The following is a 13879-nucleotide window of genomic DNA, read 5'->3' as shown; positions in this document are numbered from 1 at the left end:
TATTTACAGGCTTAATTTGCCCCTAATCATAATATTTAGCAAATAAAGAGATCGAAAGATCACAAATTCATTGCAGAATAAACATGGGCTAAAAATGACAATCCTATCCCAAAGTGATCATTTCATCCCTACACCTGTGTGTGCATATGTATGTGTGTATGTGTGTTCTGTTAGCTACCACTTATCACAGGAAACATGTTTATTCGTCTTTTGAGACTAGGCATAATAGTTTCCTGTTGCACCTATTTTGTTACAAAAGACAGGATTTTGTGTGTTTCATTGCAGATCAGGAATTCACACCCACTAGAGGCATGGTGCCATACTTCTCACCCAGGCAGTGCTTGCCTGAAACATCATCATTGTGACTGGAAAAGGAGTATTTTTTCCAATAAGAAAAATAAGTGTTGCCTTTTAGTTTTAGAGCTCACATATGCTGCTGCCTGTGAATTTGGCTCATATGTTGAGTTCTGTCTAGTTCAAAAGTGGAGCTCACCTTATGAAATCCTGGAGCTGGGAATGAGGCTGGGCAGTACTCTTGGAGAACACTGGCTTCTCTGTAGGAAGATGCTTGTCAAACCATGGGAGGTGAACCATGGGGAGTGTACTTGGCATGGACATGCAGTCTCATTTAAAAGTTCTCCTGGCCCAGGACAGGAGCAGGCTGGAAAGTACGATAATGGAATGGACACATCTGAGGTATGGTGCTGAGAGGAGGCTGTGTAGGTCGGCACTGTTGTGGTTTGTTCTAGAGTTGGAACTCCTGGCTCAAGTTCAACACTTGCTGCTTTTCAGTCCTGGTCCTGCAATGTGCTACTCAGCCCTTCCACATCCTTCATTCGTCATGGAAATGCTGCTCTGTCGCCTGCTTGAGTTTGTATTGTCTGGTCCCATAAAAGTGGTCTTCTGCCTAGTATAGGTGCTCCAGAGTTTTGTCTTTAAAGTCACCAATCTGTGGAAGGAAAAGAGATTTTTTTTTCCTCGATGATTTATGGACAGATGTCAGAAACTGAGCTAAATGAATGTTGAGTCATGCACTCATCACAGGCCATGACCTCTGTGGTCCTGAGGGAAAGAAGCAGCTCAATGATCTAGCAAATTCTCTCCCTCTCTCTCTTTCTCCTTTTATTTCTTTTGAGTCACATCTAATGTTCTGATTGGCTTACTTCAACCTTAACCTTCACCTGGACCACGAAGACTGGCTTAGGTTCCTTCATGTATGATCTGCTTTCTTTCTGTTTTTCGTTTTCCATTGAAAGATATCTATCACCTGTTCTGACAATGACTTGCTTATTCTCCTTAGCATTTCCCTCGTCTATCCACAGACATGTCTGTAGATTAATCCAGTATTCACAAACAGTGGAGTTTAAGTTCTGATTGCTAGTGTGTGTGTGTGTGTGTTGCCTGATATTTGCAAAGCAGTCACCGTGGTAATGCCTATGAAGTCATCAGTTCAACACCTGTGAGATGATTTATATACTACAACACAAGGTAGAATAGAAACTACTATTAGAATAAACTAGGGCTTTATTCTGCTTCTTAAATTGTGATTTCAGGTAATGGGACACTGATTGGAGCTTCAGCAAATGTTGTTTGCGCAGGGATAGCAGAACAGCATGGATATGGATTCTCTTTCATGGAATTTTTCAGGTACTTTTAAAGCTCATTTTAAATTTCTATGTAGATATGTAAGTTCTAAGATTACTCAATTTAAAAAAACATCCCCACATTAGTGCATGCTGTTCAACATGAAGATATGCATTTCTTTTTTTTAGCAATTAGGCATAATTTGGTATGGATGCAGTTAGTTGGGGAACAAGCACATTGACGGTCTCTAACTAGGTGGAGGTCCATCACAGAGTCTGATTCAGATAATCTGGATGATTCAGGATGAGTGAAGGAGTCAGGAACTAGTGGTGAGCTTGACTGATAGTTCTCACTGCTGTCTTCTTGAAAATTCCGGTGTGGCCTTGTGCCTTGACTGTCCTTGACGATGATGCCTAAAGAGAGTCTGACATCACCCTACTGGGTTGCATGGCAGGAAAGCCCTACCAGCAAGGATATAGGGAAGCTCCAGACTGAGATAGGATGGCCATTCCGAGGGTAACTTGAAAGTAGATGCTCCGTGTGTGTCACCTCTCAGGAGGATGGCACAGACCTGAGGTCCAGGGTGGGAGTGGGTTTGGGGTGTGGGAGAATGCGTTCCTAGGGAACTGTGGTCTCTCTGGGGTTCTGATTGCCTGCATGCTTGTGTTTATGTGACATAATTGCACATTGTGAGCGGGTGAATAGGTAGCATGTAAATGGGTAGACCCTGAAAAAGATGATTGAAATGAATTGCATTTATTTGATGTTGAGCAAAATTTCTCTGGAAGTTCGTCAACTCGCAAAGTGGTTTCTACATGTTAGATAATATGTAGATTTTGGTAGATTCACTATATTTGTCACTTGTATAGTTCCTAGGAAGCTAGTAATGCTTGACAGTTTTGCTGACACATTAAATTGAATGACACTCCTAAGTGATTTGGATCTGGGAAGGAGACACACTGAGCTAGTGAGTGAAGTGACAGAGAACAATGAATGTTCCTCTCTCCACGGGATGCTGGGCATACTGCTGACCTTGCTGTCAGGGAAAAGACTTAAAACTTCATTTTAGACCAGCTTCTTCCTGCTCTCTCTGCTGAGAATGAAAGGGACTGAGAACAGCATTCTCTAATTGAAAACAGCTTTCATTACAGCAAATGTGACGGTGGCTTTAGCAGGATGGCCCCTGCTCACTGCGATCTTTTTGTCTTCACTTGGTAGCAGGAGGCCCCAGACCCAGCACACAGTCAAGAACGGAGTTCAGAGTTTAGAGTTCTAGCTGGGGCAGCATTAGGACACACGGACTTAAGGCCAGAAAACCAGTACTTCCAGCTTTGGGCTGAAGTCCTAATGTTTTTAGAACGTGGAGGACTGTCACTCAAATGATTCTCTTTGGCCAAGAATGTGACACTTTGGCTCCTCTGCTTCCAGAAAGTGTGAAAATCTTTTGGGCCATTTTGTGGCACTGGTTGATCTCAGAGTTAGGCAAGGGAGCCTGGCACATATGGGATTCCAGCACATGCAAGGGGGAGATTAGCCAATTGAGGCATTTCTCTGGGTCTTCTATATTTCTCTAAGTGTTTTTTTTTTTTTAATTCTGTGTTTTCTGTTAAGTTCATATTCCATTAGACTTAATTTTTGCATATGATATGAAGTTCAGATTTCAGATTCCTCCAGCACCATTTAGTGGGGAGGCAGTGCTTCCTCTGTTGAATCGTACCTGAATGTATGTTTTTGGATCTGTTACTGGGTTCTGTGTTTTGGTCTATTGTTTTATGTTGCTTTGGGTGTATCCTGATTTATTTATAATTGTTATTGGTTTAAATTGCTTGACCTCCTCACTATCACACTATCTTGAATATTATAGAAGTAGTAAAAACTCTGCATACTGCTTTAAAATTTGATTAGAAAATATTACAAACTGTGGACTAAGACTTTCAAATTACTCAGATAAAATTGTAAGTGCTGAGGTCCACGAATGTTAGGAAGCATGTTATCATTATTAAATTTTATCAACAGTAGTTTCAACCTGGTCATTTCTTATCTGTGAATTTAGTTTTGGTTTATCAGTTTGACATTTAATTGGAATTTTGTATTTCCAAAAATAAAATTTTAATTTATTTATTACTCTTAGTTTTTCAATTTTTATTTGTTTTAACTGTTATGTTTATGCTTATTGTTTTTCCTTCCTAATGTTTTGTACTATTATTACTGCTCTCATTTTTTTGTAAATTCCAAAATTCTATGAATTTGTATCTATGTACTAATTTTATTTTTCACAATGTTTAAGGATTTAATGTTCTCTTTGCTCATAGACTCAGATGTAATTCATGAAGTCTGATATGTAGTGTTTTAATTACCATTATCTTGAACTTTTGTGTTTTCAAGATTATTTTTGCCTTTTGATCAAGAGTTGGGTGCTTAATAATTTTCAATCTCTAGGTTAAAGAGTCCTTTCATGCCCTTTTATTATTTCTCTGTCTTGAAATGTAGAGTTACAGAAAGGACTTTGATTTCTCCAGTGTCCACAACAGCCAGGGCTGGGCCAGTGTTAAACTGGGAGCCAGGTGTTTCACCCAGATTCCTCTCCTTTTTACAGAGATCCAAGCATTTGGTCTACCCCCTGCTGCTTTTTCCAGGCTGTTGGCAGGGAGCTGAAACCTGAACCAGCACCCATGTGACATGCTGGGTTGCATATAGAGTCTTTTAACTCATCTTGGCTCCCATTTGTTTTTTTTTCTTTTTAATCTTTGCTGTGTAGTTTAGATCTCAAGATGACCTCTATCACCTGTATGAGAATACTGATGAAATTAAAATTTATTTTGGTGTCAAATATTTTGAAATCCTTGTAGTTTTTCCATACTATATATTTCCATGAAACTTCTGAAGATCCTTTTTGTAAACATTGATTATTTGTTGTACTTTTCCCTTCCTTCCTTACCCACTTGTTGATTGAATTATTTCAGATTAAAAAAAAATTATACAATGAGGCTGGTATGATAGCTCAACTGGTTAATCCTCCAACCTGCAAGTGCTGACATTGCATATGGGTGCTGGCTTGTGTCTCAGCTGCTCCACTTCTGATCCAGAAACTTGCTTGTTGCATGGAAAAGCAGTAGAGGGTGTCCGAAAGCCCTAGGACCCTGCACCTGCATGGTAGAACTGAAAGAAGCTCTGCTTCCTGTCTTTGGATTGTCTCAGCTCCAGCCATTGCAGCCATTGCAGCATTTGGGGAGTGAACCAATGGATGAAAGATATTTCTTTGTCTCTCCTTCTCTCTGCAAACCTTTCTAATAAGAAGAAATATATTTTTTAAAAATAATACATTATTTTCCACCATTGTTCAGCACTTGTGAGGTTTCTATTAAGTTCTCTGACTGTTACTACTTTTGCTGATGTGGCCCTAGTCTTTTGAAGGGTGAATTAATCTAAAAGTAAAGCACAAGAACAACCCGTTAGTTCCAGTATTTACTGAGGTTTTGCAGACATAGGAATGTGCTTCTACAGCCATATAGACAGAAACCTTTACTTCATAACTCATAAACCCTGGGTTGAAGCACACCATCTTTGAATTTCATAAAAATACTTTATTATTGGCCAATCTGTAGTAGTTTTTGGAACATCTGGTGGTAATTTAACTCTTTGCCTAAATTATTGGATGGTTTTTTCCATGGGGAGTTTAAAAATGTATCCCTGAAATAGAATCATTTTATTAATAGAGCCCAGGTATCCCATGGGTTCGTTTAATGCCTTGTTGTAGTCTTTAGGATTTCAGATTTGCGCATTTGTTGTGTTTCCTTGTTTCACGGAGAGTTTTGTTTCGGGTCTAGTGGGTTTGTTTTTATTAAATTTTTATTAATATAAAGAGAACAGATTTTATTTACTTCATTGGTACACCCTCACTCCTCTGCTCACTCCTCCAAACCCTCTCTTTCCCTTCCCTTCATTGTTTTTGCAAATACAGAATTTTAGTCTGCTCTATAATCACTAGTTTTATTACCACTAACACTAACATTCAAGAAGTAAAAAGTAGGAAGACCCCAGCTCCACAGTAGTACCAATACCTACTACAAATAACAAATGTGTCACAAAATGCTTTATTTCTAAGTTTTTTTTGTATTTTATATTAACCATATTAACATATATCAGAGAAAATAAGATATTTGTCGTTTTAGGAAAAATATGTCTCTAAGCTTAATGGTTTCCAGTTGAGACCATTTTGTTGCAAAAGATGGGGTTTCATTCATTTTCATGGCTTGAGTAGTAAGTATTCCATAATGTATATGTATGCTGCATTTTCTTGTTTAAAAATAAAAAGGTTTATATTTGTATTTGAAAGGCAGATTTCCAAGGAGAGAATAATCACAGTGTCTGGAGCTGTTCTGGTCCAAAGTCAGAAGCCTGAGCTTTTTCTGGGTCTCTCACCTGGATGCAGAGGTCCAAACCTGGGCCATCCTCCATCGAGTTCCCAGGCACACTGGCAGGGAGATGGACTAGATGTGGAGCAGCTGGGACTCAGACAATCACCCATATGGGACACTGGCATGGCAGGCAGAAGCTTAACTCATACACTTTTCTTTATCTAGTTATCTAGTTGGTGAACATCTGGGTTGATTCCATGTATTAGCTATTGTGAATTGAGCTCCAACAAACATGGAGTACTGAGAACTCTTTTCATATGATGCATGATTCATTTCATTTGGATACATTTTCTGGAGTAGAATGTTTGGTTCATATAGTATATCAATTCTTCGATATTGAGAATCTCCATACTGTCTTCCGTAATGGTTTTATTAGTTTACATTCTACCAACAATGTATCAAGGTATCCTCTACTCCACATCCTCACCGGTATTCAATGTTTTTAGTTTTTTGATGATTACCATTCTAACAAGGATGAGGTGAAACCTCATTGTAGATTTTATTTATATTTCTCTGATTGCTAATGATTGAGGGCATTTTTCGTATGCCTGTTGAGCATCTGAATTTTATCTCTTGAAAACTTCCTGTTCACACCCTTGGCCTAATTTTTAACTGTACTATTTTTGTGATTGTTTAGTTTCTTGAACCTTTTATAGATTCTGGATATTGATCCTCTATCAGCTGCACGGTTTGGGGTTTGTCTTCTATAGCAAACATTTTCCCACTGACTTAATTAACTACTCATTTTTATCTTCTTATTTTTTAAATGCTTTATTATATTCCACATGGTTCTATATTTTGAACATCTTTAATCTAATCTTTGTTACTAGAAATATTTGGTATTTTTGACTTCGTATTTTGTTTTGCTGCTCCTTTCTTTTTATCCTCTTATTTTATGCCTTTAATGTATCTTACTGCATTTCACTTAATTCTTTTCTTTGTAGAGCATGTGTAGTTCAATTTTATTTACGATACATTTTTTCCCCTTTGGCTTATTCCATTTCTTCATATTACTATCTATTTCTGATCTCAGCATTAAAGTCTTTTTTTTTTTTAATTCCTATATCCTCGTGCTGATGGAGAATATGCAATTCAATATATAGAGCTATCTGGCACTTCTATTTTTTTCTAATTCACGTTTGGCTTTATGTTTTCAGTATCAGCATTTAAATTTTCATGCTGCGTTTAATTTTAGCAGAGCCTTATCTGGTAAATAAAGATGTCATCCATGCACTTGGACTGGGCTGCTGTTGAGGGGGTCGCTTTCAGCATTCCTTCTTCTAGAACATCCTCTCTGTTCAGTGCAGTGGATCATGGCTTCTGCAATGGGTTGTGTTAGTTTGTTTCCTGATATTTTTGGTCCATGTAGGCGATATCTATCCATTTTACGATTCTTGATTGGAGCTGTTTTAGTGCTGGATTCCATTGCCAGACAGAAATACAGTCTTCAGGACCACCCTCCACAGGGAATAATTTCAGTTCTGCTTAAATAGCATACATAAGCCAATTATAGCTATTTCATCAACTGATAAAAGTAGATTTTTTTACTATCTCTTTTAAATGTTAAATTTTCTTCTTGGAATTTAGCTTCTATAAAATGTTGTTACCTCATTTTGTTTCCTTTTGGGAATTATTGAAAATAACAATTTTTGAAGCTTTAAGACCATTACATGACAGAGCAAAAATATATACAGAGAATAAGCCATTAAGAAAATACTCTCCTAGAGGAAAAAGTCCTGGCTCTGTTTAGTGTGACAAAAAAGAATGGTCACCATTAACTATGTAACACTGAATCTGATTGAAACTGGTAGATTTATAAATCCCGCCTTCTATTGTTCTCTTCAGGGACATCAAGCTAGACATTCGTATTTTCTCAAAGGTCAAAGCAGATGCTAATGTAATGCTGAATGCTTTTTAAAGGTTAATCTCTGTATTGATCACAGCGCTATAAACTCACTGAACCAGAGTCAAATACTTTCTTTCCTCATGAGTGTTAAATTACAGACATGAGATAATTATTTTTTGAATATAAATTTCCATGTCAGATTCATTCATGCATTATGCTAGCTTAAAAAAAAGGAAGGAAAAAATTTCCTGTATCTCCTTGGAACAAAGTTAGACCTTATGCTCCTCAGGAGACAGATAGATCCTTTCTGCAGGAGTAGTTGAAGTCCCATGCCCTGCTATAAACATGAGGAACCTACCCGTTGCTTTGCACTGAGGTGTGAGATGTATTCTCAGTGTGGGATGAAACTACTTGGGCATATTGGGTGGTTATGATCTGTGGTCCTGAGAATGATTATGCTTCATGGAAAAGGAGCTTGAATTGTTACGAACACTGTGGGCTAACACTGTGGGCTTGTTCTTTGTTTCTTTTTGAAGATTTATTTGCTTTTTGTTGAAAGGGAGATTTACAGAGAAAAGGAGAGACATTGATAACACTGGTTCACGCCCCAAATGGCTACCACAGCCAGAGCTGAGCCAATCTGGATCCAGAAACCATGAGCTTCTTCTGGGTCTCTCACATGGGTGCAGGGTCCCCAGGACTTGGCCATCCTCCAGTGCTTTCCCAGGCCACAAGCAGGGAGCTGGATCGAAGTGGAGCAACCAGGATACAAACTGGCCCCCCTATGGGTTGCCGGTACTTACAGGTGAAGGATCAGCCTGTTGAGACCCTTGGGTGCCCAGTTGGAAGATGCCCTAGGAGGTGGTGCATATAAGCTGTTAGTAACCATTCATTGATTTTGTTCTGTATTTTTTTTTAAAACATGGCTTTATTTGGATTTGAGAGTAAACATCTATCACCCATCTGCACTTTTGTCCATGTCAACTACAAAGGCAGGTTTCCCACAACCTCTCTCATATGTGAAACAATTGATGAGAAAGGGGAGAACAGCTTTTATCACTCAGAATACCAGCTTATAGGCCTTTCCTATTTCACTCCACAGGCTATGTTAAGGATAAAAATCAGCAGAAAGAGCAGGATGAACACAGGACAAAGTGTGGAAGGATCCTAAGTAAGAGAGCTTCTGTCCCTTTGGATTTGGGGTGCACTCTGCTGCTGGGTATAAGTATTCATCAACCTGTAGCTCTCAGAGCCCCAGCACTTAGGGGATTTCATGGAGGACTCATTATCTATGCACACGTGGTTAAGTTATTGTTCATTTGCCACTGACAATCTTCTCCAGGGTGGTGATAGGATAGCTAGTTCCAACTCTGTCAGTTGGCTCCCATCCTAAAGCTTTCTGGGGATTCCCAAGAATTCCTTCATTAGAACATGGCTCCTTTTTTCCTTTTTACTCAGGGAACTCCAAGTAGCTTCATGTCAGTAATAAGCAGCAAAGATCAAGTACCTCTCTTACTCTGCAACCATTGGGAAAAGGGCATTTAATGTGACTGCTGTGTTTGTTGATGGGCTACCTGGGTGTTCACAGATGACGTTATAATTTTGTCTAGAAATTGTCCATTGAAGGAAGCATGAAATTTGCTGAAGAAGCCATTTACTGTAGTGCTCATGGTAAAAATAATATTAAATTCAAACATGATAACAGCCTTGTCTCATGGGCAATTTCCCCATGCTTTGCATTAATCAAATTTCCTACAACTGGAAAAAAGCCCAGTGGGATCACTTGATGGCTAAATTGTTATCTTTATTCAACTTGTTTTTCAGATATTCTTAATTGAGTGACAAAAATGCTTAATTCCAAGCATCAGAGTACCCAGGAAAAATGAGTTAATTAAAAGAATTCAAAATGACATGAAAAGGCTTAATGAGATAAAATTATTAAAAAGCCAAGCTCTGGTGAAGTGAAATAAGGTGAATTAGGGGCCAAGTTAGTCCTAAGGCACCTTTAATCATTTTATAAAAACAATCTCTGTAGACAAAGTGAATGTTTATTCACTTTATAAAAATATAAATAACTGAGTTCAGTTCAACACTGATAGGGGTGGAAGAAATTCATTTAGCTCTGAAAGTATTCTTTCATGATAACACATTTATTGGCTAAATTTTTGGAATAAAGGAAAGTTGGCCTGACTTTTTCACCATGTGTTATTTTAAAAAAGAAATAAATTTTGACAGGTTTATACACAATTTTACTGCCATTGATTAACATTCTTTGTAAAAGGTGAAAGATTTATACGATCTTAAGAGAAACCAGAATATGATTAACATTCTTTGTAAAGTAGTGTATTTATGGGTAATGAGATAATTATCAGATATTTATCCAGGCCATATTTTCATATTTGGTAAATACTCATTATATAAAAATGTGTGCTTATCTGTGTTCATCCATTTGGTCAACATGTGAAATCACTACCAGTCAGACATTTTTCTGCTGAACTTCTGGACTCATCAAATACAAAAGTAAAACATAAACTTTTCCCACCGTGAATAAAAGGTACAGTTCTATGCTAAGGCATTAAAGGTTATAAATACGAAATTGTCTTGAGGAGGTACACCCTGTCGTATATATATCTATTTTTTTTCTGAGGAAAGGCTGCTTTCCCAGTCTCTAAGTCTCAGTGGAAACAGGCTGGATTTTACTCCAGGCATGACGGTGTCTTAGGGTAGGTGGGTCCAGCTCTTATCTCCAACACAAGAAAGAAGACAAGTGAGAAATATAGGCAAAGGTGCATGAAAGCAAGATTTATTTGCATGCAAAGAGAATGCGTATACTTGTGAAGGAGTGTCAATATACTCAAAAGAGAACTTCAGTAAGGTTTGGGGCCACCTCTTTCTGTTGGGAGGCAGGCTTTAATATATGGTCAAGAGAAGAAGGGCTTAGGAAGGGAGCGATTGAATATAACCCATTTGATCATGTTTTTTTGTAAAAAAGTTGAAGTATCATAGTGTCAGGTGCATGATGGGGTTGGTGTGTCACACCATGGAAATTTTATTATAAAAGCTTCATAATGAGCAGACAGTTAATGAGGGGATGCAACCTGCGGCTGCAGCTCAGGTGGGGCTGCAGGAAGAGATGTTAGTTTCACCCTTCCCTTGCAGTGTGTTGTGATTTCTTTAAAACACATTTCCCTCCCCCCCCTTTTCATTGCAGCGAAGTGAACAGACTGGAAGAATGAGGGGTGGCATAAGGAGGTTAGAGGTGGAGGCTTAGGGCAAGGTGTTTGTATGGCAGTTAGGAAAAGTGAGCAGAAGAGATATGTTTTGGCAGTTGAGTCAACAGTACCTGCTAATAACTTGGAAATGAAGAAATCGAAGCCAAATCTAGGTGCAGAAATAGTGCGAAAGAGGAAAAGCTGTTAGATGCCAGTCTTGGTGAGACCAAATAGCAGGTATCAGATCAGCAGTTGAGCATGGAAGTATGTAACTCAGAGGAGTCTGTTGGAGAGGAAAACTAAAAGTGCCCAGGGCAGAAAGACATGTCTGAGAACACCTTGGAAGTGGGCATGTCGGATCCACCTTGAGTGTTGTGGGAACAAAGAGAAAGAATAGGGCACTCCATTAGTCAGGACTCTGGATTCTGGGTGGCAAACTAATTAGCTTTGGCAAAAGGAAGGAATGGACCAGAAGATTTGTCCTCCCTAAATGGACAGTGTCCAGCCAGGCCTTGCTTCCTCTCCCTTCTCTCTTCTTTGTCTGGTGTAGGGTGAGACTTTCATCACACAGTGAGGAGGGTTGCCTACAGCTCCAGAAGTGAACTGGGAGTCAGGCTTTCTCTGGAAGGGTGCTGGCTGATCTGAGTTGGGACAAGTACTAATTTTTGTCTGGAGCACCAGGCCGAGACTGGCCCTCTGAGTCTTTGGTGCTTGTCACCAAGGTCAGTCACCATGGCAACATGCCCGACATGCAGAATGAGAATATCTCCCAAGAGAAGGGAAGAGTCAAAGCATCTGTCTACAGCATATACAGGAGGTTTGAGAGGTCACCGGGGGAGACCTTACCTACTCTCCAGTAATTGGGATCTCAGGCACTACTGTTTTGGTATCTTTGCTCCCTAGATTCCCAGGGAACTACAGAAATACAGCTTTGTTCTGGGAAAAATCATCTCTATTGAATCAGCTGCCATCTGAGCATCAGATAGTAAACAGAATTTCTTTCATCATGGAGACAAAAATACTATCTTTTCCCAGATGCTTTTTGACATAATGTGCAGTCATATTCTAGTAGACCTACGGTAAATAAAAAAATAGTATCAGTCGGAAGTGCTGTGAATGCATCTCACATTAGCAACCTGTAGAACATTGCTTGTTCTCTGGGAGCTGTATCTGCTGCTGCCCAGAGTCACAAGAGAAGATCCTACTGTATGGCACTAATATAAGAAGACATCAAAATTAAAGTAAGATTTCCATTGAATACACATCTCAATTACACCACCACCATAAAGTTAAAAACTTGCCAATCTAACTCATGATGATATACTTTATTAAGTCTCCTGTCTTTCATAATTCTGTGGTATCATTTGGATTGCATTGGACTAACTTGTTTTTCAAAGAAGTGGTGTAATTTTCCCTATGAAATAATTGGAGCTGATACTGTTATTTTTGGGGTAAAGTATTTTATTTGTAGTTTCTTCTTGCTATAAATGCTTTTGAAGTTAGTTTCATTGGACTTTCTGTCTCTTCTTTGGTCAATTTTGTAAAGTGTTTTTTTTTTTAAACTTTACAAACTTTAAGTTTTCAAGCATATGTGCAAGCCATTGTGCAATTGAATCTCATATGACTTTTTAAAAAATTCTGGTTTTTTGCTACCCATTCAGTGGTAAAGGACTTTTAGGTCAGTTAGCAAATAGATAAGCTTAGCTTCCTCAAAGTGGTGGTCATTTCTCCTAACATTTAGAAAGATCGTCACATGTTGTATTGTTCTGAGAAGGCAAAGTCTAGCCATTGGGACTGTGTGTGTCCTTGTTCACTGCTTCATCCACAAAAACTCAATTCCTGCATGTTTGCCAGATTTGTTCATCTCTATGTGTTATATTTATGTCTTATCGAACCATCCAGGTTCCTTCCACTTCCTGCTCTGTATCTTTAATCCGGAAATCTTCTAGGGTCATGCTGCTCAAGTTTTCTGAGGATTAAATGTTGATCATAATGCTCAGGTTGTTTGGGGATTAAATCCTGGCTGAGATTCTTACTTGCTTTGGTTTGTGAGAGCTTTGGGTTTTCAGCTTATGAAACAAAAATGCATTTTCTGGCTCAGACACTGTGTGATCATCTCTCTGATTATCAGCTTTCTTTTTTTCTTTTCAGTAAGAAAGTCTTATCTAGGAGAGTAGCTACAACTGAATCCACCATCTAACTGAGATTCTATAATCTACCTACTCCAGGAACTATAGGCAACACCAGCCCCAGTGCAAAGTGAAGTGATGTGATAAGCCACTGCTTTAGTGCCTACGAAGTATAGGTCGGCGATGCTAATGGGAGGTGCGCCCATTGAGAATAAATCATTGATTCCAGCAGGGGATGCTGAGCATGTGGGTGCAGGGGTAGAGCAAAGACGACTAGAGCCACAGCTCAAATCTCCTGCATCACCTTAAGTCTCTTGTTGCTGCTGTTTGGAAGGTTAAGCCACAACTTGAATGAAGTCTCTGTTGGTCCACCTGTGTATTTAGGGCTCAAAGTCCTGGGATGGTAATTATTTTAGTGGGCAATGCCTGGGTCATGGGCTTCTCTTCAGCTGCAAGGAGTTCTCCAAATTCTGGTTGAGACATGACGTGTCTTCCCTCAGGTCTTTAAGTGTGTACTGTTTTCTTGCATTACTAATATCATCTTTCATTTATCTCTAACTTTTAATTACGATTTATTTATTTATTTGAAGTATGACAGAGGGGGAGATAGAGTGTTCTATATGCTGAATCACTGCCCAAATGTCTGCAGTAACAAGATCTGAGCCAAGGCGTAGCAAAAGCCAGCAACCA

At 38.9% G+C, this 13879-nt stretch overlaps 1 protein-coding gene across 1 annotated transcript in view; it reads left to right on the top strand.

Moving 5' to 3' along the window:
- OCA2 (OCA2 melanosomal transmembrane protein) overlaps positions 1-13879 on the top strand; it is a 198186-nt gene that overhangs the window by 130526 nt on the left and 53781 nt on the right. The window contains exon 22 of the mRNA XM_040969948.1: positions 1554-1647. Coding sequence (XP_040825882.1) covers positions 1554-1647 — 94 coding nt within the window. The remainder of the gene's footprint in view (positions 1-1553; positions 1648-13879) is intronic.

The sequence above is a fragment of the Ochotona curzoniae genome, unplaced genomic scaffold (genome assembly GCF_017591425.1).
Source record: "Ochotona curzoniae isolate NIBS_2020 unplaced genomic scaffold, NIBS_Ocur_1.0 scaffold_4701, whole genome shotgun sequence".
Lineage (NCBI taxonomy): Eukaryota > Metazoa > Chordata > Mammalia > Lagomorpha > Ochotonidae > Ochotona > Ochotona curzoniae.
This window is presented reverse-complemented; position numbering and strand designations above follow the sequence as displayed.